The sequence below is a fragment of the Pristis pectinata genome, chromosome 19, assembly GCF_009764475.1.
Source record: "Pristis pectinata isolate sPriPec2 chromosome 19, sPriPec2.1.pri, whole genome shotgun sequence".
Lineage (NCBI taxonomy): Eukaryota > Metazoa > Chordata > Chondrichthyes > Rhinopristiformes > Pristidae > Pristis > Pristis pectinata.
This window is the reverse complement of record NC_067423.1, coordinates 11,359,071-11,386,955: the sequence shown is the minus strand read 5'-3', so window position 1 is coordinate 11,386,955 and position 27,885 is coordinate 11,359,071. Positions and strand designations below refer to the sequence as shown.

The 27,885-nt window shown below is 45.0% G+C and overlaps 1 protein-coding gene across 7 annotated transcripts in view; it reads left to right on the top strand.

Moving 5' to 3' along the window:
• The window catches only part of podxl (podocalyxin-like), a 110,026-nt gene extending 82,669 nt beyond the window's left edge, over positions 1 to 27,357 (top strand). For 6 of the 7 annotated variants that reach the window (XM_052034092.1, XM_052034093.1, XM_052034096.1 and 3 more), the window contains 4 exons: positions 17,886 to 18,042; positions 19,854 to 19,912; positions 22,620 to 22,856; positions 23,732 to 27,357. In XM_052034092.1, the coding sequence (XP_051890052.1) occupies positions 17,886 to 18,042; positions 19,854 to 19,912; positions 22,620 to 22,856; positions 23,732 to 23,926 (648 nt within the window). In that variant the 3' untranslated portion in view covers positions 23,927 to 27,357. The remainder of the gene's footprint in view (positions 1 to 17,885; positions 18,043 to 19,853; positions 19,913 to 22,619; positions 22,857 to 23,731) is intronic. The other variant, XM_052034094.1, reaches the window with a different exon arrangement.
• Positions 27,358 to 27,885: the final 528 nt, after the last annotated feature.

Below are 27,885 nucleotides of genomic sequence, written 5' to 3'. Positions count from 1 at the left end.
TGTCCTCCCAAAGTGCATCACCTCACACTTGTCTGCATTAAATTCCATCTGCCATTTTTCAGCCCATTTTCTCAGCTGGTCAAGATCACTCTTCAAGTTTTGATAGCCTTCCTCGCCGTCCGCTACGCCCCCAGTCTTGGTGTCATCCGCAAATATGCCGATCCAGTTTACCACATTATCATCTAAATCATTAATATAGATGATAACAATGAACCCAGCACTGATCCCTGCTGCACACCACTGGTCACAGGCCTCCAGTCAGAGAGACAACCATCTACTACAACTCTCTGGCTTCTCCCACTAAGTCAACGTTTAATCAAATTGACTACTTCATCCTGAATGCCAAGTGACTTAACCTTCTGCAGCAGCTTCTGCGGGACTTTGTCAAAGGCCTTGCTAAAGTCTGCATAGACAACATCCACCACCTTCCCTTCATCAACCTTCCTGGTAACCTCTTCAAAAAACTCTATTAGATTGGTTAGACGTGACCTGCCACGCACGAAGCCATGTTGACTATCCCTAATCAGGCCCTGTCTATCCAAGTACTTATATATCCTGTCCCTCAGAATACCTTCCAATAACTTGCCCGTGACTGAGTTCGGGCTCACCGGCCTAGAATTTCCCAGCTTATTCTTAGAGCCCTTCTTAAACAATGAAACAACATTAGCTATCCTCCAGTCCTCTGGCACCTCACCTGTGGCTAAAGACGTTCTAAATATCTCTGTCAGGGCCCCTGCAATTTCTGCACTAGCCTCCCACAAGGTCCGAGGGGACACCTCGTCAGGCCCTGGGGATTTATCCACCCTAATTCGCCTCAAGGCAGCAAGCACCTCCTCTCTGTAATCCAGATACAGTCCATGACCTCACGACTCTTATTCCTCAGTTCTATAGACTCTGTGTCTGTCTCTCGAATAAACACAGACAAAAAAAATCCATTTAAAATCTCCCCCCATCTCTTTTGGCTCCATGCATCAATAACCACACTGATCTTCAAAAGGACCAATTTTGTCCCTTGCTATCCTTTTGCTCCTATTATAGCTATAGAAACCCTTGGGATTCTCTTTCAGCTTGTCTGCCAGAGCAACCTCATGTCCTCTTTCAGCCCTCCTGATTTCTCTCTCAAGTGTTCTCCTGCGTTTCTTATACTCCTCAAGTGCCTCATTTGATCCTAACTGCCGATACAGGATATGCACCTCCTTTTTCTTTACCAGGGCCTCAATATCCCTCCATAACCAAGGTTCCCTAAACCTGTTAGCCTTGCCTTTTATTCTAACAGGAACATACACATTCTGTACTTTCAATATTTCACTTTTGAAGGCCTCCTATTTACCAAGTATCTCTCTGCTGGAAAACAACCAGCCCAGTGCGCACCTGCCAGATCCCTTCTGATGCCCTCAAAATTGGCCTTACTCCAGTTTAGAATCTTAACCCTAGGACCAGTCCTATCTTTTTCCATAATTATCTTGAAACTAATGGAATTATGATCACTAGATCCAAAGTGTTCCCCTACACTCACTTCTGTCACCTGCCCTGTCTCATTCCTCAAAAGGAGATCCAGTATTGCGCTCTCTCTAGTTGGGATCTCTACATATTGATGAGGAAACTTTCCTGAACACATTTGACAAACTCTATCCTGTCCAATCCTTTTACAGTATCCAGTCAATATGTGGAAAGTTAAAATCACCTACTATCACAACTTCATATTTCCTACAATTGTCTGCTATCTGTCTACAAATTTGCTCCTCTACATCCCGCTGACTATTGGGAGGTCTATAATATAGTCCCATTAATGTGATCATCCCTTTTTTTATTCCTCAGTTCCACCCAAATTGCCTCGGTAGTTGAGCCCTCCGGTATGTCCTCTCTGAGCACTGCCGTGACATTTTCCCTGATGAATAATCCCCCCCCCCCCCCCCCCATCATGCCTAAAACATCGGAACCCCGGAACATTGAGCTGCCAGTCCTGCCCCTCCTGCAACCAAGTCTCACGAATGGCTACAACATCACAATTCCACGTACAGATCCACGATCTAAGTCCATCTGCCTTACCTACAATACCCCTTGCATTGAAATAGACACAACTCAGAACATTAGTCCCACTACGTTCAACCTTTTGGTTTCCATCTTTGCTTGTAGTCGTAACATCTACTTTCCCCACAGCCCCTCCACTTGCTGCCCTGTCACTCTGGTTCCCACCCCCCTGCAACTCTAGTTTAACCCCCCCCCCCCCCACCCCCAAGCAGCTCTAGCAAACCTGCCCGCAAGGATGTCGGTCCCCCTCCAGTTCAGGTGCAAACTGCCCTGTTTGTACAGATCCCACCTACCCTGGAAGAGAGCCCAATGATCCGAAATTCTGAAGTGCTCCTGAAGAAGGGTCTTGACCCAAAATGTTGACTGACTGCCTGCTTTTTTCCACGGATCTCTGCTTTTTTCCACGGATGCTGCCTGGCCTGCTGAGTTCCTCCGGCATCATAGTATAAAATTCTTGCATTCTCAGTTTGGGAATGACCGTATCAACCACTGCCCTGCACAGCTTTTTTAGGGAATTTTCCCGATCTCTACTGCAGTGTGTGTGAAGAAACATTTCCTTCCATCAGCCGTCAAATGCTTGACAGTGATTCCTTTTACAATTTCTAACACTGTTTTCAAATAATGCCAGAGATAACCAATTAAATAACGGTTAGTGCCCACGTGTTAGTTGGCAAATCAACATGAAGTAAATGTGTATTACGGGCAGTTGAATAATATTTCCTGTCATCATGATAATCTCTGGTGTATTTATTATCTGGATCTTCCAGGCAACACTGACAATTAGAAAGGATGGAAAACTACAGGCCAGGTCAGCTTAGAGCAGCTTTTAACTAATTCCTTGCACAACGAGAATCCACAGAGCACTGACCCAGTTTTATAAAAATCATGGGATGTTGGAGGGATGGATTGAAAATTAGTAGCAGAGGGAAGGGCCCATTCGCTTTGAATTGCTCTTGCTGCCGATGGATTGAAAGTTGGTCGTCACAAGAGGTGTACAGCTCAAAGGGAGAAGGGAAAGAGACCTCTCCCGGTACAGGCAGAGACCAAACAAAAATGGTGGAAGGAGCACAAAATCACTGTAATGACCCACCCATCTAGGCAAACACCTGTGGCTTGGAGATCCAACATCAGACTCGCTAGACACCCCAGAAGTGGAGTGGGAGCAAGTCACCCTCAATCCCAAGTTCAAGTGTCATGCTTAGAGTTATTAATCCACCATTAAGACCTTCTATAAAACATCTCAGGGTTTCCCAGTTTTGGAAAACAGTTTCAGAGTCATGGAAAAGTTTAGCATATTCGCTAGCAAAGTGAAAGGACTGCTCCTCAGCCTCTGTGTGACTTTAATTAAATGCCAGATAGCGTGCTTTAATCAGTCTCTTGCTTATGCTCTCTGTGAAGTATTGTTTGATTAAAGTGAGTGGTTCGTTTTGAGCCTCAGTTCTGATTTCATTGCAGGATGTTTTTCTTAGATTTTTGTCACTGTGGGAAAGAGGCACTATCAATTTCTGCATGTGTAATTTAAATCTTGTTAAGTTTATTTTTCCATATTAAATTACCAGCACACTTACCCACATCCATGTGTTCAGGGAGATCCAGGCAAGAACCTGAGGTCATTGCTGGAACCAAGACCATAGAACCATAGAAAACTACAGCACAGAAAACAGGCCATTCGGCCCTTCTAGTCTGTGCCGAAACATTATTCTGCTAGTCCCATTTACCTGCCCCCAGCCCATACCCCTCCAGACCTCTCTCGTCCATGTATCCATCCAATTTACTCTTACAAGTTAAGAGCGAGCCCGCATTTACCACATCAGATGGCACCAGTTGGAAGTCATTGCTCCAATTGTGTAACTTTGGATCCTGTACTTTTTGGACAGATTAGGGGTTAAATGTATTTTTGGGAGTTGGGAAGATATAATAAAATATTCCTTCCTCAGCGTTTACAGCAATGCTGTGCAGAAAATTCAAAAGCCATGGTAATATATCCAGTGTTATACACCATCACATCAACTTTCTGCTTCAAGTCTTCAACTGCAGTATAACTTGAGCCCTGTGCGAAGCCATGCTTTGACAGAGCTTTATTTGAGAACTTTTCTAACATCACAAACCATTTAACATTTACTGTTATTTGGAGTGCAGTAAGTCATTTGACCCACTGAACCTAATCTAATTAATGAGACTGTGTCTGATCTGCAAACTAACTCCTGATTCCTTAATATATTTGACAAAAATCTATCAATCTCAGATTACAAATTAATCAATTAACCTAACATAAATTGCTGTTTGAGAAGCCTCTTCTAAATTCCTTCCACACTCTCCATGTAGAAATGTTCCCTGACTTTGCTCCAGAACAATAGGTCTCAAAGTTTTAAATCAAACTTCCAAATCCCAGACTCCCCAATCAGCAGAAATGGTTTCCTTCCTTCTACACTATCAATTTCTCTTAATATTGAGAAAACTCCAATGTAGTAACTCCTTTAACCTTCTAAATACAACTCTGGTCTCTAAAATCTGTTCTCAGAACTCTGTTCTTGATTTAACCCTTAGAGTGCAACTAAATCACTGTTGTATTCCCTCCCAAGACCACCATCTCCTTCCTAAGGTGCTTTCAATGTGGTCTATTCAGATCTCGAACTAAGGAAATGAAGGCCAGCATTCCATTTGTGTCTTAATTATTTCCTGGTCTGCCCTTAACATTTTAATAGCCTAATCCTCTTTGAACCCCGTGTCTTAGGATCTCTGAGAGTCATGCAGCTCAGAAACAGGCCCTGTAGCCCACCATGTCCATGCCAAGTATCAAGGACACATCAATACTTGTTCCATTTCCCAGCACTTGGTCCAGAGCCTACAATGCCATGCTGATTCAACAGCTCATCCAGATGCTTCTTAAATAAGATATCTTTATTAGTCACATGTACATCGAAACACACAGTGAAATGCATCTTTTGCGTAGAGTGTTCAGGAGGCAGCCCACAAGTGTTGGCACGCTTCCGACGCCAACATAGCACGCCCACAACTTCCTAACCCGTACGTCTTTGGAATGTGGGAGGAAACCGGAGCACCCGGAGGAAACCCACGCAGACACGGGGAGAACGTACAAACTCCTTACAGACAGCGGCCGGAATTGAACCCGGGTCAATGGCGCTGTAAAGCGTTACGCTAACCGCTACACTACTGAGCCTGCCATATAATGTGAGAGTACCTGCTTCCACCACTTTCTGATGCAGGGTCTCACCCCAAAACATTGACTATCCCTCTGCCTCCACAGATGCTCCCTGACCTGCTGAGTTTTCCTCCAGCAGGTTGCTTTTTGCTCTAGATCCCAGCATCTGCACTCTCTTGTGTCTCTGTTGTTCAGTAAAACCCTGTACGTGGCAGTGGGCAGGTGCTGGGAGTGGGCTCCACCCGAAGAAGGGGGAAGACAGGTAGCGGCAGCCATCAGTGCCCACTGCTCGGAAGAATTGATGCCAAGTTGGGGCAAAACCAGGCTGCTGGGCAGTTGTTTGAACTCAAAAAAAAACAAGTTAAACATCAGAGGACACCTAGCAATGCCCATCTCTGGAACTACTGAAGAGCAAGTACTGAAGAGTAAGTGGTAAAGAATAAAGGAAAAAGTAAATCCTTACTGACACAACTTTCCATTCAAACTGTTGACACCTGGGTGGGCATTTAGTTGCTCTGCAGCACCACACCCAGACTAAGTTTATAGCAAGGCTTCACTCATTAACCTAACCAAAATATTTACAGCACTTAACATTCACCCATCCCCAGCTGCCTAATGTCTCAATTAAACAACCGACAAAACAATTACACATGAATGCATTCACCATTTCAATGCTGCATTATACTACAGAGGCATAATACGATTCAAAGAGGTTCCTTCCCTACCTGTCTAAAAAAATAAACCATTTTCAACGTCAAAATGAATAATACTAGAGGGCATACACTTAAAGGTGGAAGGGGGCAAATTCAAAGGAGATGTGTGGGGCAAGTTTTTACACAGAATGGTGGGTGCCTGGAATGTGCTGCCAGGGGTGGTGGTGGTGGAGGCAGATACGATAGAGGCTTTTCAGAAGTTCTTAGGTGCAGAGAATGGAGAGATATGGCAGTAGTTTAGTTAGGTGTTTACTCAGTAGTTTAATTAGTGAGGACCTGTTCCTGTGCTGTACTGTTCTATGTTCTAACTACAAGGTAACCTGGTGCTTAATTTCCACATCAGCCTTCTCCCACCAACCCCCTGCTCGCAGTCCACCAGCATTTGTTAAAGAATCTTGAATGTAAAGCTCTGATATAACTGTTTAATTTTAGTTAGTATTAAATTATGATGGCGAAGGAGTGACCTCAAAAACAGCTTAAGATGTAGGATTTGGTTTCCATGTGGGGAAAAGCAGAACCAGAGGCCATCACTAGAAGACAGGCACCAAGCAATCTAGCAGGGAATTTGGAAGAAACTTCTCTACCCAGAGATTGGTGAGAAGGTGGAACGTCAGAATCAGGTTTATTATCACTGACATTTGTCGTGACAATTGTTGTTTTTGTGCAAGACATAAAAATTACTACAAGTTACAAAAATAAATAAATAGTGCAAAAGAGGAGTAATGAGGTAGCGTTCATGGACCATTCAGAAATCTGATGGCGGAGGGGAAGAAGCTGTTCCTGAAACGTTGAGTGTGGGTCTTCAGGCTCCTGTCCCTCCTCCCCGGTGGTAGTAACTTGCCACATCAGGAGTGCTTGAAGCAAATGGTGATAGAGTCGTAGAGTTAACCAGCACAAAAACAGGTCCTTTGACCCAATGCATCCATGCCACCCAGATGTCTATCTGACCTAGTCACATTTACCTGTGTTGGGCCCATATCCCTCTAATCCTTTATGATCCATGTACCTGTCCAAATGTCTTTTAAGCATTGTAATTGTATCTGCCTCTACAGCTTCCTCTGGCAGCTCATTCCATATACCCACCACCCTCTGTGTAGAAAAACTTGCCCCTCAAGTCCCTTTTAAATCTTTCCTGTCTCACCTTAAAGCTTTAGACTCCACTATACTGGGGAAAGAGACTGTGACCATTCATCTTACTACGCCACTCATGATTTTATGAACCTCTTTAAGGTTACCTCTCAACTCCTACACTCCAGGGAGAAAAGTCCCAGCCCTATCCAGTGTCTCCTTATAACTCAAGCCCTCCAGTCCCCATAACATTCTTATGAATCTTTTCTGTGCCTTTTCTGGCTTAATGACATCCTTCCCATAGCCAGACGACCAGAACTACACACAACACTCCCAAGTTTGGTCTCACCAACATCTTGTACAGCTGTAACATGACGTCCCAACTCTTGTACCCAATGCCCTGACTGATGAAGGCAAACGTGCCAAACACCTTCTTCACTATTCTGTCCACCTGTGCCGTTACTTTTAGGGAACCTCTCGTACCCCTTGGTCTCTCCATTCTACAACACTATCCATGGCCCTACTGTTTATTGTGTAAGTCATCCCTTGGTTCAATTTACCAAAATCCAACACTTCACACTTATCTGAGTTAAGTTCCATCTGCCAGTGAGGCCAACACAGTGGCACTGCAGGTAGTGCTGCTGCCTCACAGCTCCAATGACCCGGGTTCGATCCTGACCTTCAATGCTGTCTGTTTGGAGTCTGCACGTTCTCCCTGTGACCGTGTGGTTTAAGCCGGCTACTCCAATTTCCTCCCATATACCTAATACATGTTGATTGTTCTGTTAATTGGCCACTGTATGTTGCCCCTGGTATATGTGGCTGGTGGGAGAAACAGTGATTACGTGAGAGAGAATAGGTGACAGGGAAATGATTGGGGAAGTGGGATTGATAGGATTTCTCTGGGAGATGACATTGGCTTGAAGGGATGAATGGCTTCCTTCTGTGTGATAGGGAAATATGGGCAGGCACGGTAGTGTAGCGGTTAGTGTAACGCTTTACAGCGCCAGCGACCCAGGTTCAATTCCGGCCGCTGTCTGTAAGGAGTTTGTACGTTCTCCCCGTGTCTGCGTGGGTTTCCTCCGGGTGCTCCGGTTTCCTCCCACATTCCAAAGACGTACGGGTTAGGAAGTTGTGGGCATGCTATTGTTGGCGCCGGAAGCGTGGCGACACTTGCGGGCTGCCCCCCAGAACACTCTACGCATAAGATGCATATGTGGGACGATAATGCCGAGACAGACTGGTTGGACAAATGGCCTTTCTCTGCACCGTATACGGAGACCCTTCAACAACCTTTGTCTTCCCAATTTGTCTTTTGCAAGATAACTTGCGGGGGAAATGGGTCTTGGCATCACTGCGCTGTGGCACGTAGGGAACACTCAGAGCTCCTGCTGATCTGGGCTGTGGTTAAGGGATTGGCAGGGATGCCTCTGAGGGTCTGAGGGTGGAGCAACGATCCCCAGTCCCACACACAAGCAGCAATTACATTGACAAACATCCCACCCTGTTTCAGAACGATCTTTCAGATGTGACATTAAACTAACGGGGGCTGGTCAATTTTAAGGGAGCCCATTGGCACAGTTCAAGGAGTAGCAGGTAGGTTCTCTCTGGCAGCACGGATTGGCTGTTGTGCTTTTTCCAGCAGTATCCTGCTTCAAACTGTAATCCAATGACTGGCAAGAGCTTTGGGATCAGAATCTGGTTTATTATCACTGACACATGTGGTGAAATTTGTTGTTTTGTGGCGGCAATACAGTGCAAGACATGAAAATTACTTTAAGTTTCCAAAATAGTGCAAGAGAGGAACAACGAGGTAGTGTTCATAGGTTTATGGACCATTCAGAAATCTGATGGTGGACAGGGAGAAGCTGATGAAAGGCACTGTATAAATGCAGCTTCTCTTTCAGGAGAAGAAGGGATATCAGTAAGGTCAGCGGCACTGGAAGCAGCAGTGTGGTTTTAGCGTGTTCCTTGGCATGGCGCTGCACGTGTTAGATAGCATTTTCTTCTTTATCAGAGGAACTGATTACTCCCTCACAGCAGAATCAGTGTCTGTCAGAAAGGAGTTCTTGCTAAGCACCGTGCATTCCAAAGTGAGCTGCTCTGTCTCACACTTACTGACATGGGAAGGTACCTCACACCAGCTAACTTGGGTTTAAATCATTTAAAGTTAATGGAAAACTTCATTTATCTACAAGAGTAACTGCATTTATATATTATGCTTTTTATGCATTTATGAACTTCCCAGAGCATTTCACAAGGGTGTAGTCAGGCAAAATTTGACATCAAGCCACATGTTTGTAAGGGTGACCAAGAGTTTAATAAAAGAATTAGGATTTAAGGAGATGATTAAAGGAGAGAGAGGTGCAGAGTTTTGTTCGGTGAGGGTGGATGATGGAATGGAGTGTTGGTGAACTTGTAAGTTCACCAGGAGCTTGTACAGTAACAGAGAGAGAGAAACTCAACAAACTGTACCTCTTAGCTGGAGGGATTAGAGGGCATTTATCCTTTCGATTCCCTGTCTCAGTGACTCGTGTTTGGGAGGGATGGTTGCTGCCTGGAATAAAGAACTCTCTCTTTAACCCCCTCCCAACCCCCTGCCCTCAGACCCAGTGTTCCTAAGACAGGATAAAGGACGGTGAAACCAAGAGTGAAGTTTCTGCTGTTCCATGGTGTGCAGTGATCCCAAACTCCAAAGAGTAATTTCTGCTCCCGCTCCTCTTTCAGTTCCCACTCTTGCCATCCTTTGAGCTCTCTTGAATGGCTTGAAGTGCCGATATTTTAGGCCTTTAATCTGGAGCTTCTGTTTACTGTTTAAACAGCCAATGATAAGTTGGCAGGCTGAGTTGATCGACTGTGCACAGAGACAGAGAGCGAGGTGTCAGTGTGAGGGAGGATGTCAGAGTGTGGATAACGTCCATAAAATGAGAGTGCTTGTAAACTCGGATCTGGTGAGTGCTCATTGCTGTAACTATATACCCACCAACAGGCCAGCACTGGAACTTCAACTGGACAACTGAAGGTTCACATGGCAAGTCCTGCACTGGGTGTATATTTTCTCACTGTGATTTGGGAACCTGTGACAATTCTGTACCGTCCACATATAATTGAGAGTGAATTGCATTGATGGAAAAAGGTTTAACTTTGCAGAGGGATATTCCAGTGAAGAGAAAGACTTGTACTTTCATTGAACCATTCCACAGCCTCAGTACGTCCTGATAACAGAGCAGCCAATCTGCACATAGCAAGCCCCCACAAAGCTCAGTGTGATAATGAACACCTCGTATTTCAGCAGTGTTGACTGTGGGATAATTATTCCACAGGGCGATTACTCCCCTGTGCTTCTTCGAAATAGTGCCTTGGGGTCTTTCATGTCCACCTCAGTTTAAAGTGTCGTCCAAAAGACGGCAAACCCTCAACACCACTAAAAATGTCAGGGAAGTAAAATGGCAGATCCAAGGAGTAGGGAAATGCCTCAGTTTAGACTGGTTGAACAGCACCATTTTAGTTGCCATGATTCACATTGCAGAAGTGGTTGGTAAAGGAGAAACAAAATGTTTCATTCCTTTCAAAGGTGTTCAGTTTGCAGAATAAAAAGTCTAATAGTAAGTTTAATGGAATAATGATTCTGAGTAAAAGCTGGATCCTTTTTGTTCTCTGATGGATGTTGTGGTTTGTGTTCATGGAGCTTAGAACATTGTGCTTTTTAGGAGATGTGGAAGGAAGAGTATTTCATGGGTAAACGAGCAGCACAGTGAAGCCAACTGATGGTGGCCCAGCAAAGGGAGGGCGGGAAAAGACTTTAATCTGGACTGGTAGTGGGATAGGCAAGGGCACAATAGCAAGCAACAAATGGTGCTGCTTGTGGGAGAGCAGACAAGGGTTTTTGGTTGGTATTTGGGGGTGTGGGCTGTCCGATGGGTGGGTAGTATCTGTAGGGTGTTTCAGGGTCTTTGAGGATATGGGGTTCACTGTAGGTTTGTAGATTGCATGTGCTTTTACAGGATTTGGGTTTGCTTTGGGGTATTCGAGAGTGAGGGATTTTTATTGTTGAGTGGTATTTGTAGGATGTATAGGAGTGTTAAGAGTTTTGGGGTGTTTAATTGTGTGCGAGTGCAGTTTTGGTGAGGTACCAGTGATTTAGTCACTGGATTAGCTGCTTGAATTCTAGTCCATTGATCCAGGAACGTGGGTTTGAATCTGATCACAGCAGATGGGAAACTTGTATTCAAGTAGTTAAATAAATCTGGAAATAATAACTAGTGTCAGTAACAATAACCATGAAACTATGTAAAAACCCATGTGATCCACTACCTTCCTCACTGACATGACTCCAGAACCAGTAACATGGTTGGCTCTTAACTAAACCCTTAGATCAGGGCCAATTAGGGGTGGACAATAAATGCTGGCGTTTCCAGCAACATACCATCCCGTGAATAATTAAATTAAAACGAAAACAAATCGACTTGTCTTAAGGTATTTGAGAGCAAGGCAATTTTTGTGTGTGGTGTTTGGGGGGTGTTTAAGATCTTGGGGACAATTAAGGGTGTGAAGGTCTTGTACATGGAGGTGTTGTATTTAGCTTGGGTGTTCTTTGTGGACTGTTTCGGAATGTGGGGGTGTTTGGGAATGTTGGGGATTTATGGTTGGGTGGTATCTGCCATGTGTTCTGGAGCAGAGGGTGCCTTCAGGTATCTAACAAGATGGCTGGGGTGGATGGAATTGTGCTGAGTGTGGGCATGATGATTTTGGTGGTTGTACAACCTATTTGCATTGCGGAGAGAATGCAGCAGTGTAACTGTGACAGCCCTACCTAAACTGGCTGCAGCCTAAAGTGGAAATAAGCAAATAATCCTTCTCTCCTTCCAAGCACAACCCAGCTACAATACAAAGACCCTTTAACAAAATATCACACGCACCACCAAAGATTACCTTCTTCCACAGCTCTGACTGAATAGTAGTAAATCCAGTACAACTCCTCCTGGTCACAGTGATCACTTTATGGGAATATCACATCCAGCTGCCAGAGAGAGATAAGGAGTCAGTATTTACTGATGAATCATTCACAAGCCAGTGTGCTGATGATAAACTTTAAACTTTTTAAACTTTATTTATACAGCATGGTAACAGGCCCTTTTGAGGTTTCACAGTTTTCTTGAAAGAGAGGTCCCTGTCTGTTGTTCCTTGACAAAGAATTGGGGTGGACAGGCATAGATCTTGGCTCAAGAGACCAGCGAGTACAAAAAGGGCTATCGCCTTTCGTTGTCACAGCTGCTTTTCCAAAGCCATTTAGTTTCAGACATATATTCCTAATATCAGTGGTGGCAGAATTTAACAGGCAGTTTCTTTTTAAAGAAAAGTACCAACAGAGAAAAGATAGCTGGCCAGTATGCTTCATGTTAAAGCTCACATTGTCATTCATCATGGAATGATGCAAGGTGGGTGTCATCGTACTCAGCTCCCAGCTCAGCTGTGGCTTGGTGGCAGCATTCTTGCCCCTGAGTTAGAAGATTATGGGTTCAAGTCCCACTCCAGAGCCTTGAAGATAAGAAATAATACAGTGAAATGCTGCACCATTGGAAATGCTATTTCTCCTTCAGTGAAGAGAAAATAGGAACAGGAGTAGGCCATTGAGCCAGCTCCACCATGTTCCTGGCTGATCATTCAAATTCTGTATCCTGTTCCAACTTTCTTCCCTTGTCCCTTGGTCATTCTGGCCTTAAGAATAAGATCTAACTCCTTCTTCAAGATGTATTTTATGATTTGGCTCCAACTGCTTTCTGTTGGAAAGAATTCCATTTTTGAATGATCCAATACCAGAGGGCATTCATTTAAGATGAGAGGGGGTAGGTTCAGAACAGACATGAGGGGTACGTTTTTTACTCAGAGAGTGGTAAATGCCTGGAATGCGTTGCCTGATAGGGTGGTGGAGGCAAATTCATTGGGGGCTTTTAAGAGGGGCTTGGATGGGCACAAGAATGAGAGGAAAATAGAGGGATATGGGCATTCTGTAGGTAGGAGGGATTAGCTATGTCGGTACAACATTGTGGGCTGAAGGGCCTGTTCCGTGCTATACTGTTCTATGTTCTAAGTAACTTCATAGGTTCATCATTCTCTGCAAGAAGAAATTTCTCCTCATCTCACTCTTAAATGTCTTGCCCCTTATCCTAAGACTGTGAGCCCTGCACCTGGATTCCCTGGCCAGCAGGGACATCCCTCTTGCATCTAGTCTGCCCAGTCTTGTTAATGTTATAAAACCAAAGCTCCATCTACTCTCTCACACTCATGCCACAGAACCCAAGGTACTATTTTGAAATAGGATAGGAGGGTTCTCCTGTGTCTTGGTCAGTATTTGTCTTCAATCGACATCACTGGTCATTGTCAATTTGGTCTTTGTGGGAGCAATGCACACACTGTTCATAAGTTAGGACATTGGGAATAAGAATTGAGGTTGTTAAAATCTAATAACGATACTTTTAAGAGGAAGCTGGATCAGTATATGAGGGGAAAAGGATAGGATGGAATGAGATAGGAGAGGCCAGATGTTAAGTATTGATACTTATTGATGTGGCTTGGCTCTGTGCTGTGACCTCTATGTAATCCTATGAGAGGGTGCTGGAAGCAGATTCAATGATCATTTTCAAAAGGATTCAGGATAAAGACTTGAAAAGGAGAATTTTGCAAGGCTGTAGGGGAGAGTAGGTGGTCAAGATTGACTGGCAACTCTTGCCCAGTTTGGCCAAACGGTGGAGATTCTTCACCCGGAGAATTATTGGACTTCTTGTGGTAATTGGTATCTCACCTGCCAGGATTCTGACTTAGGAGTGTTCAGTAATAATTCCATGGATGGCAGCTGTACACGATTGGCTCCTCAGCCAGGCATATACACAGACTGTCTGAACCCGTGGTTCCTTTCATACTGAATAGGATTACAGGCTGTCCCTGGTTACTAATGCCTGACTTACGGACACCCCTACATACGAACGAGCTCCCACAATATTATTAAATTAAAATGTCCGACGTATGTCCATACATTCGTTCCTACAAATGACAGAACTGGTTTCCTTGCTCTCTCCATTTTTAGTAATTGTTCTTTCTTATCAGTCTTGTGTGCTTTTGACACCATTCATTACTGTGGAGGTCTTGTTACCATATAGAGTGATTTTTGTGCACTTTCTAACTTCTGGACAAAATTGACTTAAGGACGTCTATAAAAATGGTAAGTATGCGTTACCTGGCGATAACCTGTACTATTGTAACAACACATCATCGGTTGGATGAAGCTAACTTGTCTCACGACAGTCTAATCACATGTATATTGTCATTGGATTCAAGAGCTTGGATTTGTATAGCACCTTTCATGTCTGTGGATAACCAGAGCCATTAATAACTTTTTGGAAGTGAAGCCATAGATAGAAATTGGACACAGAATACAACAGGTCAATAACAAGATAATCTGGTTTAGTGATACTGATTGCAGGGAAATTTGTCCTGGACAATGGGGAGAACTGCCCTACTCTTCTCCGAAATAGTGCCCCAGCAAGGGGCTGGGTTTCATGCATCAGCTGAAAGGTAGTGGTTCTGACAGTGAAGTTGGTGATGCTACCAAGCCACTCTTAGTGATGGATGCAAAGCCTCCTGCCCAGAGTATATTCTGTGCCCTTGCCACTCTCACCGTAGAGCAGCAGTGATTCCGCACATGAGGGAGGATAGTAGGTGGTAAGGATTCCTCGCTCACATTTGACCCATTGCTTTAACCTAGGGTCAATGTTCAGAAGACCTGAGACCATTCCATCCTGTCTGAATACCACCCTGCCCCATACATGGTGCTTCAGTTTTGGTGGATCAGGATATATGGGCAATGTGATGAAAAGGTCTCAGATATTGGACTAAAGATTTGACGTTCTGAGCATGACTACGTAAGCCTTTTACTTGACTAGTCTATGGGTCAACTCTTGATTTAGACACCAGTCGCCAAGTACCTGGGATTTGCTCACCTGGGATGCCGTATTACCATTTAATGGACTTGAGTATAGTCACCCCTCTCCACAATGGTTGTGTTGGTGATGTGGTGCTTGTGATCCTTATGCAGATGTTACACTCAGTGTTCCAGGTGTTGATACTGATGCTCTTTTATTAGTTTTTGTGCAGGATGGAGATGGATTTTCTTCCATCTGGTTTTCTGGCCTGGGTCTGTTTTGGTGTATGATCTCGGGGCATCAACTTCATTGATAACTTTAGCCGGGTTTTATAAATGGAGCCTGTACCTGCACCGCACACCCTATCAACAGTAATGATTTAGCATGGTCGTTGTAGCATTTGCTTCCTTTAACTTGTACATTGGTCAGTAGCAAGACCTCAACGGTGGAACAGGCTGACGAAGTTACTTCGAACTCAACGGCTATGAAGGCTGCAAGAAATCCATCAGCTCCAATCGTCGTGGTTTCCATGCCATTGGAATCAGTTGGCTGATTTGTGAAGTATCGTGTGCTTTTTGTAGTGCAACATCAAGTACACGTTAAACAAATACACGCACAAGCGTCTTCGCTCTGTGGGCTACTTCTCAAGTCTTTCAGTGATCCAAGATTGGACTCATAAGCCACTTGAGAGCCCATAAATAGATCAACGGAACGAAGACCATCATCCTCGACCTCAAGGGATAGCCACAACGACATTGGTCAGTCATTTTCTTACTTCTTGGTCATGTAGAGATTATAATTGGTTGGCAAAATTGTCATTCAGTGGCCAAACTGCAATTCCACGTCAGCCCTCTGAGATGTAGTCAGGAGAGAAAATAAGGTCACATCAATCGGTAGCACATGGAATGTAGTCTGAAAATAAACTCCTTAAGTTTTGCTTTGTTTCTCTGCATTGTTATAAGTCTCCTTGACTGTTTGGCCATTTGTCTCCATGAAACAATGTCCTCTCAGAGGGTGCAGGAAGGAGGTCGCAGTAGTGGACAGTGTCACTCTACAAACTCTCTGGGTTCTCTAGGGGTGGATCGAGTTCCATTGTCACACACGGGTTGATCAGAAATCTCTTGTTCTGCAAGCTAGATTTAAACAATTGTGGTTATTGCGGGGTCCGACTGTCAGGCTGTTGGGGGTGCTAGTTAGGTGTGGATGTCATTTGAAAACATGTCTCAGGACTGTGGATACTATTTCAGTAATTTGGCTACACTGTAATATTACAACAAATTCAGTAAAAGGGAATCTGAATGGTGTTGCATCATCTGGAAAAGTGAAGTTTGTCTTAATGTTTGTTCCATTTTAGGGAAGACTAAATCATTCTTAGCAGGTTCTGTCATAAGCTCAAAGCAGCTGCGCAAAAAGCAACTTCAGGTCAAAAAATATTTAAAAGCTGAACTTGTTGAAGGGAAAAAAAGGTTGGATGGGGCATCTTGGTTGGCATGGACCATTTGGGCTGAAGGGCCTGTTTCCATGCTGTATGACTATGATTCTATTACTTACAAGGAGGACCTTGCAAAGTTGTTGGGCTGAAGGCAACCTTAAACCCAAAGGCTAAGTCTATGCTGTGTGGTCTTAATCTTACTCAGAGTTCACATGACATGTTCCTATCATTGAATGCCTTGATGGGAAATGTCTGAAGGATGAGAAATGTCAGTCATGTTGCCATGAGTTCTGGAGTAATAGGTTTGTCAGACTAGTAAGGATGGTAGATTTCCTTCCCTGAAAGGATATTAGTGAACTTGATGGTTATTAATGAAAATGTGGTAGCTTTACTGTCACCACGTTTGAGGTTAGCCAAATATTCAGTTTGACTCATTTATTGTACCATTTGTCCATGGTTTTGAATCACTAGCAATTCACGCATACGATGCTGGTGCATGGCTTCAAATATTAGACTGGTAAATGGGCAGCCAGGACTAATAATCTTGAGTTCAAGTGCCACCCTAGCAAATAACTTTGAGGGGTGGGGTGGCAGCAGGGAGAAAACATCCACTTGGTTTAATAATCATGACTGCATAAAACTGCTGGATTGTTGGAATATACACCTGGTTCACTAATGCCTTTCAGGGGAATAAATCCATCATCCTTACCTGGTCTGACCCCAGGCCATGGGGTTGACTCTAAAATTCACCCTAGCAAGTTGGTTCAAGGGGCAATTGGGTGGGCAATAGATGCTGGCTATGCCAGTGATGCCCAGATCCTGAAACATAACTGCTATATCTTTGTACTTTTTTGCTCAGACAGTTGTGAGAATGTGGAGCTTGCTCTCAGAAGGTGAATAGTCTGGGCAAGGTAATTGGTTTATTATTGTCACATGTATCAAGATACAGTGAAAGATTTTGTTTTGCATGCCATCCATACAGATCATTTCACCACATTATGGTAGTTCAAGGGAAAAGCAATAGCAGAATGCAGAATGTAGTGCTACAGTTGCAGAGAAAGTGCAGTGCAGGCAGACGATAGGGTGGAAGGCCATGACGAGGTAAATTGTGAGATAGATCGTCAAGAGTCCCTCTTATCGTGCAAGAGGTCCATTCAGTAGTCTTCTGACAGCAGGATAGAAGCTGTCATTGTTAGGTAAGTACATACAGGAGTAAGGAAGGGAAAGGTGTGCCGATAGTCATATGAAGTGGGGTGAGAAAAGACTAGCATGGAGCATAAACACCAGCAGTGACCACTTGGACTGAATGGCCTATTTCTCTGTAATTCTACACAAGGAAATCATACATGCTTCTTATCACGTGCAATGAGTCAAGTTTGTTGACAATGGTTGGGAACTGTAAAGCTCCACCTCTGCCAGAAGCCAGTTGTCCTGAAGAGCATTTGGAGAGGGAAATCTTTACTACATGGCCGCAACCGTAAGGCCATTGAGCTCGGTGAGAATTTTTCCATTTGTTTGTAAGTCTAACATCTTATCCTTCTGTGGTTCAATCATTCCAGGAAACCTTTGTGGAAGGGAAGGGAAAGGATCTGGCCAAGCAGATCTGCTCTCATTTGGCCAAGAAGGGAGATCTCAAAATGTTCGATAAATGCGTGGTCCATGTCACCCCTCAGAAAGAACATCAGAGCGACCTGATCATCAACGTCGTTTTCAAAGGTTAGAGCTGGTGGTTCATAGAAGATGGAACAGTAGAACATAGGAACAGGCCCTTCGGCCCTCGATGTCTGTGCTGAGCACGATGCCAAATGAAACGAATCCCTTCTGCCGGCACGTGATCCATATCCCTCCATTCCCTGCGTATTCATGTACCTGTCTGAAAGCCTCTTGAATGTCACTAGCATACCTGCTTCCACCACCACCCCTAACAGCGCATTCCAGACATCTATCACTGTGTGTGTGTGTGTGTGTGTGTGTGTGTGTGTGTGTGTGTGTGTGTGTGTGTGTGTGTGTGTGTGTGTGTGTGTGTGTGTGTGTGTAACAAAAAAAAATAAAATTTGCCCGCACGTCCCATTTAAATTTTTTCCATCTCGCCTTAAAAGTTATGCCCTCTGGTATTTGGCATTTCTACCCTGTGAGAAAGATTCTGGCTGTCTACCCTATCTATGCCTCTTGTAATCTTGTATACTTCTATCAGGTTGCCTCTCAGCCTCCGACACTCCAGGAAAAACTCAAGTCTGTCCAACCTCTCCTTATAGCTCAGACCCTCTAATCCAGGCAGCGTCCTGGTGAACCTTCTTCTGCACCCTCTCCAAAGCCTCCACGTCCTTCCTGTAATGGGGCGACCAGAACTGCACACAATACTCCAAGTGCGGCCTAACCAAAGTTTCATACAGCTGCAACGCGACTTCCTGACTCTTTATAGTTTATGCCCCTAGGTTCGGCGGCTTTTACTCCTAGAACACACCCCGCACCCCCCACGCCACCCCACCGCCACCACACCCACCCCCACCCCACACCACTCCTCTCTCCACTTTCCACCCTGAGCAACCTCCTCAGAATGGCTCACCCCATCCCTCGTTCTTTTGTTCATGAATTAACTGGGTGTTGGAGACAAGGCCAGCAGTTATTTCTCTTCCCTCACAGCCCCCGAGAGAGTGGCAGTAAGCTGCCTTCCTGAATGGCTGCATTCCTTCTGGTGAAGGTAATCCCACAGTGCTGTTGGGGTGAATATTTCAAAGTCAGAATGGTATACAACGTGGTGGGGAACCCGAAGGTGGTGGTGTTCCCCTGCTCTTGCTGCCCTTCTCGTTCTTGGTGGTAGAGGTTGTGGGTTTGGGAGGTGCTGTTGGAGTGTCCTGGGCCAGTAACTGCAGACCATTCTGAGGATGGTGCACACCATTGTCACTGGTGGAGAGAATAGATGTTTGAAATGGTTCTTGACCTTCCTAAGTTCCACTGGAGCTGTACTCAAGTAGCAAGCAGAGAGCACTCCTGACCTGTGGCTTGCAGCTGGTGGAAAGGTCTTGGAGTATCTGACAGTGAGTCACTCACATCAGGATCCCCGGCCTCTGTCCTTCTCTTAGGCTACAGTATTTACGTGCAACCCACAACAAGCTGGAGGAACTCAGCAGGCCAAGCAGCATCCACGAAGAGAAACAGACAATTGATGCTTCGAGTCAGACCCGAAAAGATAGAGGGAAAGATAGCCAGTGTAAAAAGGTGGAAGGAAGGGGTGGAGCAAGACCTGGCAGGCAACAGTATTTTGCATCTGCAATATTTACATAACTGGTCAATGGGATCAGCAGGGGACCCAAATCTTAAGGAAAACCCCAGGGTTTCCTAGTTTGCCAGTCCCCGATTTACAAAGCATCAGAAAGCAAATAGCCTGGGGACCTTTAACTGGAAGGCTAGGCAAGTTAATAGAGAGAAAAGAACAGAGAGATCTGCAGCTTAAATAGAGCACAGATGCTGTCAGGGTCCAGCTGGTTTCTTTCAGACATCCCTAAGTTTTTGTTTTATTTTCACAGTTAATGATGATCAAATGAATGAGGTTCAGAAGATACTGCAAGAATTTGAAATGAATAAGGTAATTTCCAACATTCCTACATTTCCTGTTTGTACATTTACAATCCGTGCTGTTCAAGCTGGAGAGTGCCGCACCAGGGATTTAGAGAGTCACAGAGAGAGGCGGCAAAGACAGGCCCCCTCGGCGCGTCAAGTCCGCACTAATCCCACATTCTCTTCAACTCGCCCCAGATTCTACTCTTCACCTACACACTAGGGGCAATTTACAGTGGCCTATTAAGTTACCAACTCGTGCGTCTATTGGATGTGGGACGTAACTGGAGCACCCGGAGGAAACCTATGTGATCAGAGGGAAAACGTGCAAACTCCACACAGACGGCACCGGAGGTCAGGGGTCGGGATCGAACCTGGTTCTCTGGTGCTGTGAGGCAGCAGTTCTACTTGCTACATCAGCCTCTTGAGTAAGAGTTGAGGAAGATGCTCCGGCGTGGTACCGAGGGAGTGCTGCACCATCAGAAGTACCTTCTTTCAAATAATGTAATAAACTGAGGTCCTGAGCACTGTGGCTGGTTAAAGTGAAAGATCCCATGGGGAGCTGGGGTAACACCAGTTACTTAGATTCATGAGTAACTGCACTCAGACCTTCTGAGCTACAGACTCCAATTGGTGCTCAAAGGAAGGGAGCTGGAACTGCACGTACACCCGTGGTTCCTTGGAAATCTTCCCAGGTACAACCAATCTTCATCTGGACCTATGGAGTCATACAACACGGAAACGGGCTCACAGGCCAGCTGGTCCATGCCGACCAAAATTCCCATCTAAGCTAATCCCATTTGCCTGTGTTTGGCCCATATCCCTCTAAACCTTGCCTATCCACGTACCTGTCCGTGAGCCTTTTACATGTTGTTAATGTAACTGCCTCAACCACTGTGGCTAGAGGGAAGTATATCTGGCCAGGATGGAGTGATGGAAACCCATCTTTGATCATTGATATTAAAAGCCTCCATCCCTTCTATCCCAAACACCAACTGCAGTCCCAGTCCCCACACATGCTCAGTCTCTTCCAGAGACTGCTGATGCTGGAATCTGAAGCTATAAGACAAACTGCTGGAGGAACTCATTGGGTCAGGCACCATCTGTGAAAGCAGAGGGATGGTTAACATATCAGGTTCAGTCCTGACAACCACCGTCAATGGGAAACATTCTGCGTTTCCCCCCCCCCCCCAACCCCCCATGCTTACTGCCCGCATTATTTCCATGGTCGCACTTGCACTGTGACCCAGCAAATGCACTCTAGCTGGAGGCCACACTCGGTGCAGAATGCTTGTGCTCCATGCCTGGACTCAAGAGCCCATCCCTGCAGCAGAGCAGGAAGCCATAAGGCATAGGAGCAGAATTAGACCATTCGGCCCATCGAGTTTGCTCCGCCATTCGATCGTGGCTGATTTATTTTTCCTTCTCAACCCCATTCCCCTGCCTTCTCCCCATAACCTTTGACGCCCTTCCTAATCAAGAACCTATCAACCTCTGCTTTATATATACCCAATGACTTGGCCTCCACAGCCGTCTGTGCAATGAATTCCACAGATTCATCATCTTTTGGCTAAAGAAATTCCTCCTCATCTGTTCTACAGGGAGGTCCTTCTATTCTGAGGCTGTGCCCTCTTGTTCTAGTCTCTCCCACTACTGGAAACATCCTCTCCACGTCCACTCTATTCAGGCCTTTCAATATTCACTAGGTTTCAATGAGATCCCCCCATCCTCCTAAACTCCAGCGAGTACAGGCCCAGAGCCATCAAATGCTCCTCATACGTTAACCCTTTCATTCCCAGGATCATTCTCATAAACCTCCTCTGGACCCATCCATTGCCAGCACATCCTTCTTTAGATATGGGGCCCAAAACTGCTTGCAATGCTCCAAATGTGACCAACACCTTATAAAGCCTCAGCATTACATCCTTGCTTTTATATTCTGGTCCTCTCAGAATGAATGCTAACATTGCACTTGCCTTCCATACTACATACTCAGCCTGCAAGTTAACCTTCAGGGAATCCTGCACTAGGACTCCCAAGTCTCTTTGCACCTCCGATTTCTGAATTCGCTCCCCATTTAGAAAATTGTCTACGCCTTTATTCCTTCTACCAAAGTGCATGACCGTACACTTCCCTCCGCTGTATTCCATCTGCCACTTCTTAGTCCATTCTCCCAACCTGTCCGAGTCCTTCTGCAGACTCCCTGCTTCCTCAACACTACTTGCCCCTCCACGTATCTTCGTATCATCTGCAAACTCGGCCACAAAGCCATCAATTCCGTCATCCAGATCATAACGTGAAAAGTAGCGGACCCAGCATCGACCCCTGCGGAACAGCACTAGTCGCCGGCAGCCACCAGAAAAGTCCCCTTTATTCCCACTCTTTGCCTTCTGCCAGTCAGCCAATCTTTTATCCAAGTGTACCAGCGCCAACCTGCACCTCACCTCTAACTTCCATGTTTGCAATGCACTGGAGCAGAATTCAGGAGTGAGCTGACTGGTGCACGATCAGCAGCTAGCACCAATGCATGCCAGCTGTTAACCAGTTTCTCCTCACTCTATCGATGCTCCCTGATTTAACTCCTAGAGCCTGCAGAAGTTTGCATTTGCCTCGTTCTCCTTTAGGCGCAGGCTAAAACTGCTGTGCATTTCTAGTGTTGGATATTTGCAATTATTACCCAAAACAAAAACAATGCATGTGCTACTCCCAAACAATTAATTAAAACTCAATGACAGGTGCGCGGACTGTTGGCTAAGCCTGGATTTCCAGCTGGGGTTGTGGTCCCTGTTGACGGTTTATGCCCTCTGCTTTCCCTTGGCATTCAGGAGCATGAAGGCAGCAAAGAGCAGCAGACTGCAACGGAGCTCAAGAAGCTCATCGCCATGGTGGTCACGGGCTCGCTGCTGCTGCTTGTGTTCCTGTCTGCAATTGTCTACCGGTGCTCCCAACGCAAATACAAGCACAAGGATCCGGTGAGTAGGCACAGGGCAAATTTTAGTCTATAATACCCAGTGGTGTTCCAGTATCAGCTAGTGTAGAATCACAGTTAATTACATGTGCCTGTGATGCTGCTGCAAGTTTTTCATTGCATCTGTGCATATGACAATAAACTCAACTTTGACACAGTAGCATAGAAATTGTTACTGGCTTATCAGAAGCCTGGATCAGGAGACATAGAAACTATATCAAAATGTTGGTATTGTGAACGGCTTTGTTAGTGGGGAAGTAGAGAGAGAGAGAGAGCGGGTGAAGCCTGTAAAGCCTTGCTGGCTTCGCCGCTCGTACATTGAAAGTGTAGCATTAGCTTCGGACTTTTCCCGAGCAGCTGTCGAGGTACAGCTCCCCTCTGCTGTTGATGCCTTTCCGGTCAGTCGACAAATGAGAAGCTACTGCAGGTATGTGCAGCAGGTGGGGATGTCTAAACTTCACATCAGTTATTGCCATAGACATGTCCAGAATTCAAGAAGTAATGAAGTTCAGATTATTTTAGATTTACGTGACTGCCTACAGGGGCTCAGGATGTCCAGAAATGCTATGTAGTCCATTGAAGCAGTCTCTCCTGTCTCCTTAAGTGTAATCACCTTTATTATGAGGAAATGCACCAGCCCTATTTTGTGCACAGCAAGTTCTACTCAACAGTAATGAAAATTCTTAAAAACATGCCTTCCAGTGGGTGTTTCTTGGTAGGAAATAGGAGCAAGGCTGTCTGACCCAACGCTCCCACCCTATGACTAGGCTGGGTGCACCAAGAACAATAAACCCACCCAAACTGGGAAGAGGCTGCGGTGTCGATCAGGGACCTGGCAGAGGAAGCTCTTATGGTGTGGTTTCTTCCTTTGTTTTGCAGTACCTGACGGAAGAGTTACGGACAGTGGACAACGGCTGCCACGACAACCCAGCCATGGATATCACCGAGAGGGATTCGGAGATGGAGGAGAAGAACAACTCGAAGGCAACGTTCCTGGAAAACACAGATGGTTGGATAGTGCCCATGGACACCCACATCAAGGATGAGCTAGAGGAAGAAGACACCCATTTATAAAGGCATCGGAAACATAATGCTATTGTTATCTTCAGCTCACTGCACATCTGTATGATTGCTTCAAATATGTATCCATATATACTGCCAGCAAGGACTGAAATCAAACTGTAAACTTCACAATCCACCTCCTTAAACCCATATTCTTTCCAGATTTTATTTGGAAATGTTACAGGATTTATAGAAGCCTACATGACTGATTACATGAGAAATAGGTCTATGCTCCTGTTCCTGCATTAAGATTCTGGCCGATCCTCTGCTTTCCTGTCCTCTCTCCAAACCGTACAAAACAAAAACACACTCAATCGTGAACATCTTCAGCAACTGAACAATCATTAGGCTTGGTGGCTGAGGATTCCAAAGGCTCACAAACCCAAGTGAAGAGATCAGAGTCCTAAATGGCCAAGCCCCTTATGCTAAGACCATAGCCCATAGTTCGGGAATCTCCAGCCCAAGGAAACAATGTCATGTTACAGCTGTACAGGACATTGGTAAGACCACACTTGGAGTATCGTGTGGAGTTCTGGTTGCCTAGCTATAGAAAGGACAGCATTAAGCTGGAAAGGGTGCAGAAAAGATCCACTAGGATGTTATCTGGATTAGGGGACTTGAGTTAACAAGGAGAAACTGGGGAGGTCAGCATCATTTTCCCTGGAGCAAAGGAGGTTGATGGATGACCTTAGAGGTTTATGAAGGGCATAGATAGGATGAATGGTCACAGTCTTTATTCCAGGGAAAGGGAGTCTAAAACTAGAGGCCACAGGTTAAAGGTGAGAGGCAAATGATGCAAGGGGCAACTTTTTCCACATCGAGGGCAGTGGGTATATGAAAGATGCCACCAGAGGAAGGGGTAGAGGAGAATATAATTGTGTTTAAATGACATTTGGACAAACACATGATAAGAAAGGTTTAGGGAGATATGAGCCAACACAGGTAAAAATAAGGACTAGTGCAGGTGGGCAACTTGGTTTGGCATGGATGAGTTGGGGGGGCCAAGGGTCTGCTGCTTGTCAAAGCCACTCCTCAGAGTGTGTAGCCCCATTCTACTTCATGTCCATGGATGTCTTTCCTGAAAACGAAGTTGCCCTTAACACAAAAAAAAATCAAATAAAACTCCTGGAAAATAAGATGGGGAGTTGCAGTCAGCAGGTCAGATGTTGAAACAGAGGAAGAGGCACCACCACAGTTACCATCGCCACAGAGGAGCTCAGAATCCTCGTCCTATTTCTGTGCAATTCATAGAAAATAGAAAAACTACAGCACAATTCAGGCCCTTTGGCCCACAAAGCCGTGCCGAACATGTCCCTACCCTAGAAAATTACCAGTCTTTACACCATAGCCCTCTATTTTACTCAGCTCCATGTACCTAACAGTCTCTTGAAAGACCCTATCGTATCAGCCTCCACCACCGTTTCCGGCAGCCCATTCCATGCACTCACCACTCTCTGAGTAAAAAAAAACTTACCCCTGACATCTCCTCTATATCTACTCCCCAGCACCTTAAACCTATGTCCTCTGTGGCCACCATTCAGCCTTGGGGAAAAGCCTCTATCTACCCTATCAATACCTCTCAATCATCTTATACACATCTATCAGGTCCCCCCTCATCCTCCGTCTCTCCAAGGAGAAAGGCCGAGTTCCCTCAACCTGCTTTCATAAGGCATGCTCTGCATTCCAGACAGCATCCTTGTAAATCTTCTCTGCAGCCCTCTCTATGGCTTCCACATCTTTCCTGTAGTGAGGCGACCAAAACTGAGCACAATACTCCAAGTGGGGTTCTGACCAGGGACCTATATAGCTGCAACAATACCTCACGGCTCCTAAATTCAATTCCCCGATTGACAAAGGACAATACACCATATGCCTTCTTAACCACAGAGTCAAGCCTGCGCAACCACTTTGAGCGCCTATGGACTCGGACCCCAATATCCTCTGATCCTCTACACTGCCAAGAGTCCTACCTTAATACTATATTCCACCAACATATTTGGACCTACCAAAATGAACCACTTCACACTTACCTGGGTTGAACTGCATCTGCCACTTCTCAGCCCAACTCTGCATCCTACTCATGTCCCTCTGTAACCTCTGACAGCCCTCCAAACTATCCACAACACCCCCAACCTTCGTGTCATCCCGCAAACTTACTAACTCACCCCTCCACTTCCTCAGCCAGGTCATTTATAAAATCACAACGAGTAAGGTTCCCAGTACAGATCCCTGAGGTACACCACTGGTCACCGACCTCCACTCAGAATACGACCCTTCAACAACCACTCTTTGCCTTCTGTGGGCCAGCCAGTTCTGGATCCACACTGCCAATGCCCCCTTGGATCCATGTCTCCTCACCTTCATTGGCTATCATGGTCAATCACTAATGAGAGTGCAAATTAGAGCCCACAGTGTAATCATTTATTTTACTTTTGCATTGTAAAAAACAAAACCAGATCATTGTCTGCTCATTTGCAACCATTTAACTATAAAACACATCTGTACAGGTGAAGAGGTGGATGTAGTTTCATTAACAGAGAGAATATTGCTTTAAAATATAAATGTGTATTTTCAGTGATTGTTGTATTTCGGGCAAACTACTTGAACATCAATTAGATGGAAAATGTATGGCAGCATTGTGGCCATCTACAGTAAGTGATGCCTTGAGAGATTATTTTACTGAGGAGGTTCTTTGCAAACACAAATAAACACCAGTCACTTTTCAAAGCAACACTTCAAACACCTTGGCAGCCATTGGATTGGGCTTCTTTCTTCCAGCACCACTGGTAGTATTACTGAGCAGATACAAGTTGGTAATGACAATAGTGTCCCTAATTGTGAGAATCTGAATTATGGACAATATTGGACAATTAACATTTAAATACATTGTAAAGCAACCAGCAGTTCAGATTGTGCGAGAACCAATCATCATGGCACTGTCAAATTGTGGAATGAGTCTACATGTGGATTCAAATTTAACTTGCTCCCACCTGCCCCAAATCAGGGTTTCCAACTCCATGACTACATCCCCTTATGAGGTGGGATAGCCACCAAAAGTTAAAGCAACTCCTTTATACAAAAAAAATTATTTTATATAAAAAAATTTAAATAATTATCGCATTGCAGCTAGAACATGATAAGCACGAAAGCAGGGATTTATGTGATGCTGCTGCAAAGTAATTTTTGCATTGCACCTGTGCCCATGACGATGAACTGTACTTTGAATTCGATGTGGGCAGGCCAGGAGGATATTGGCTGCAAGGAAAAGATGGGTAAAACAGGGGTTGTAAGCACCAGATTAGAGGATATGGAGGGGAAATTTAAATCAAAATGTATACCGAGGGGTTCAGATAGTGGCCGAGGGTCAGAATCTAGTGGACATAGATGAAAGTTATCGAGTAGAAGGATTAAGAGGTGGATGAGAAACTCTTTTCACCACACTCGGAGTGTCCTGCAGGATCTAGAACTCACTGCCCGAGAGGGGATGGAAATACAAGTGCTCAGTGCATACAAAAGGTACCTGAATGAGGTTGGATAGCTCCTTTTGCATCTGGCTTGGTGAAGAGGAGCTGAAAGTCTTGCTATGATTTTATAACAGCACAGTTTTAGCTTCCATCAGAGTCATCTGCTCCAAAATGACTTGCGGCTTCAAGCCCCCTTAAGACAGACTCTGCAGGGTCTTCCTGATGAGCCCCACATTGTCAGAGAGCAAACGGATTTTAATGACCTGCCACAGTAGTCAAGATCCAAGGCACTTTCTGCAGAGAAAGCAGGCATCCAGTATTTTTTTTTCTCAACACCATCACCAAGCTTGGTGGAGCATAGGCTAGCCTGTGTGACAACATTCAGTGCAAAGAGCAATTCAGTAAGTCCACAATGCTTTGGTCAGGCTCAGAGACTAGGAAGTAGAACCATTATGCTGAAAATAATTCCCAGTGCAAAAGGGTCTAGACTATAAAGTGTAATTAGAC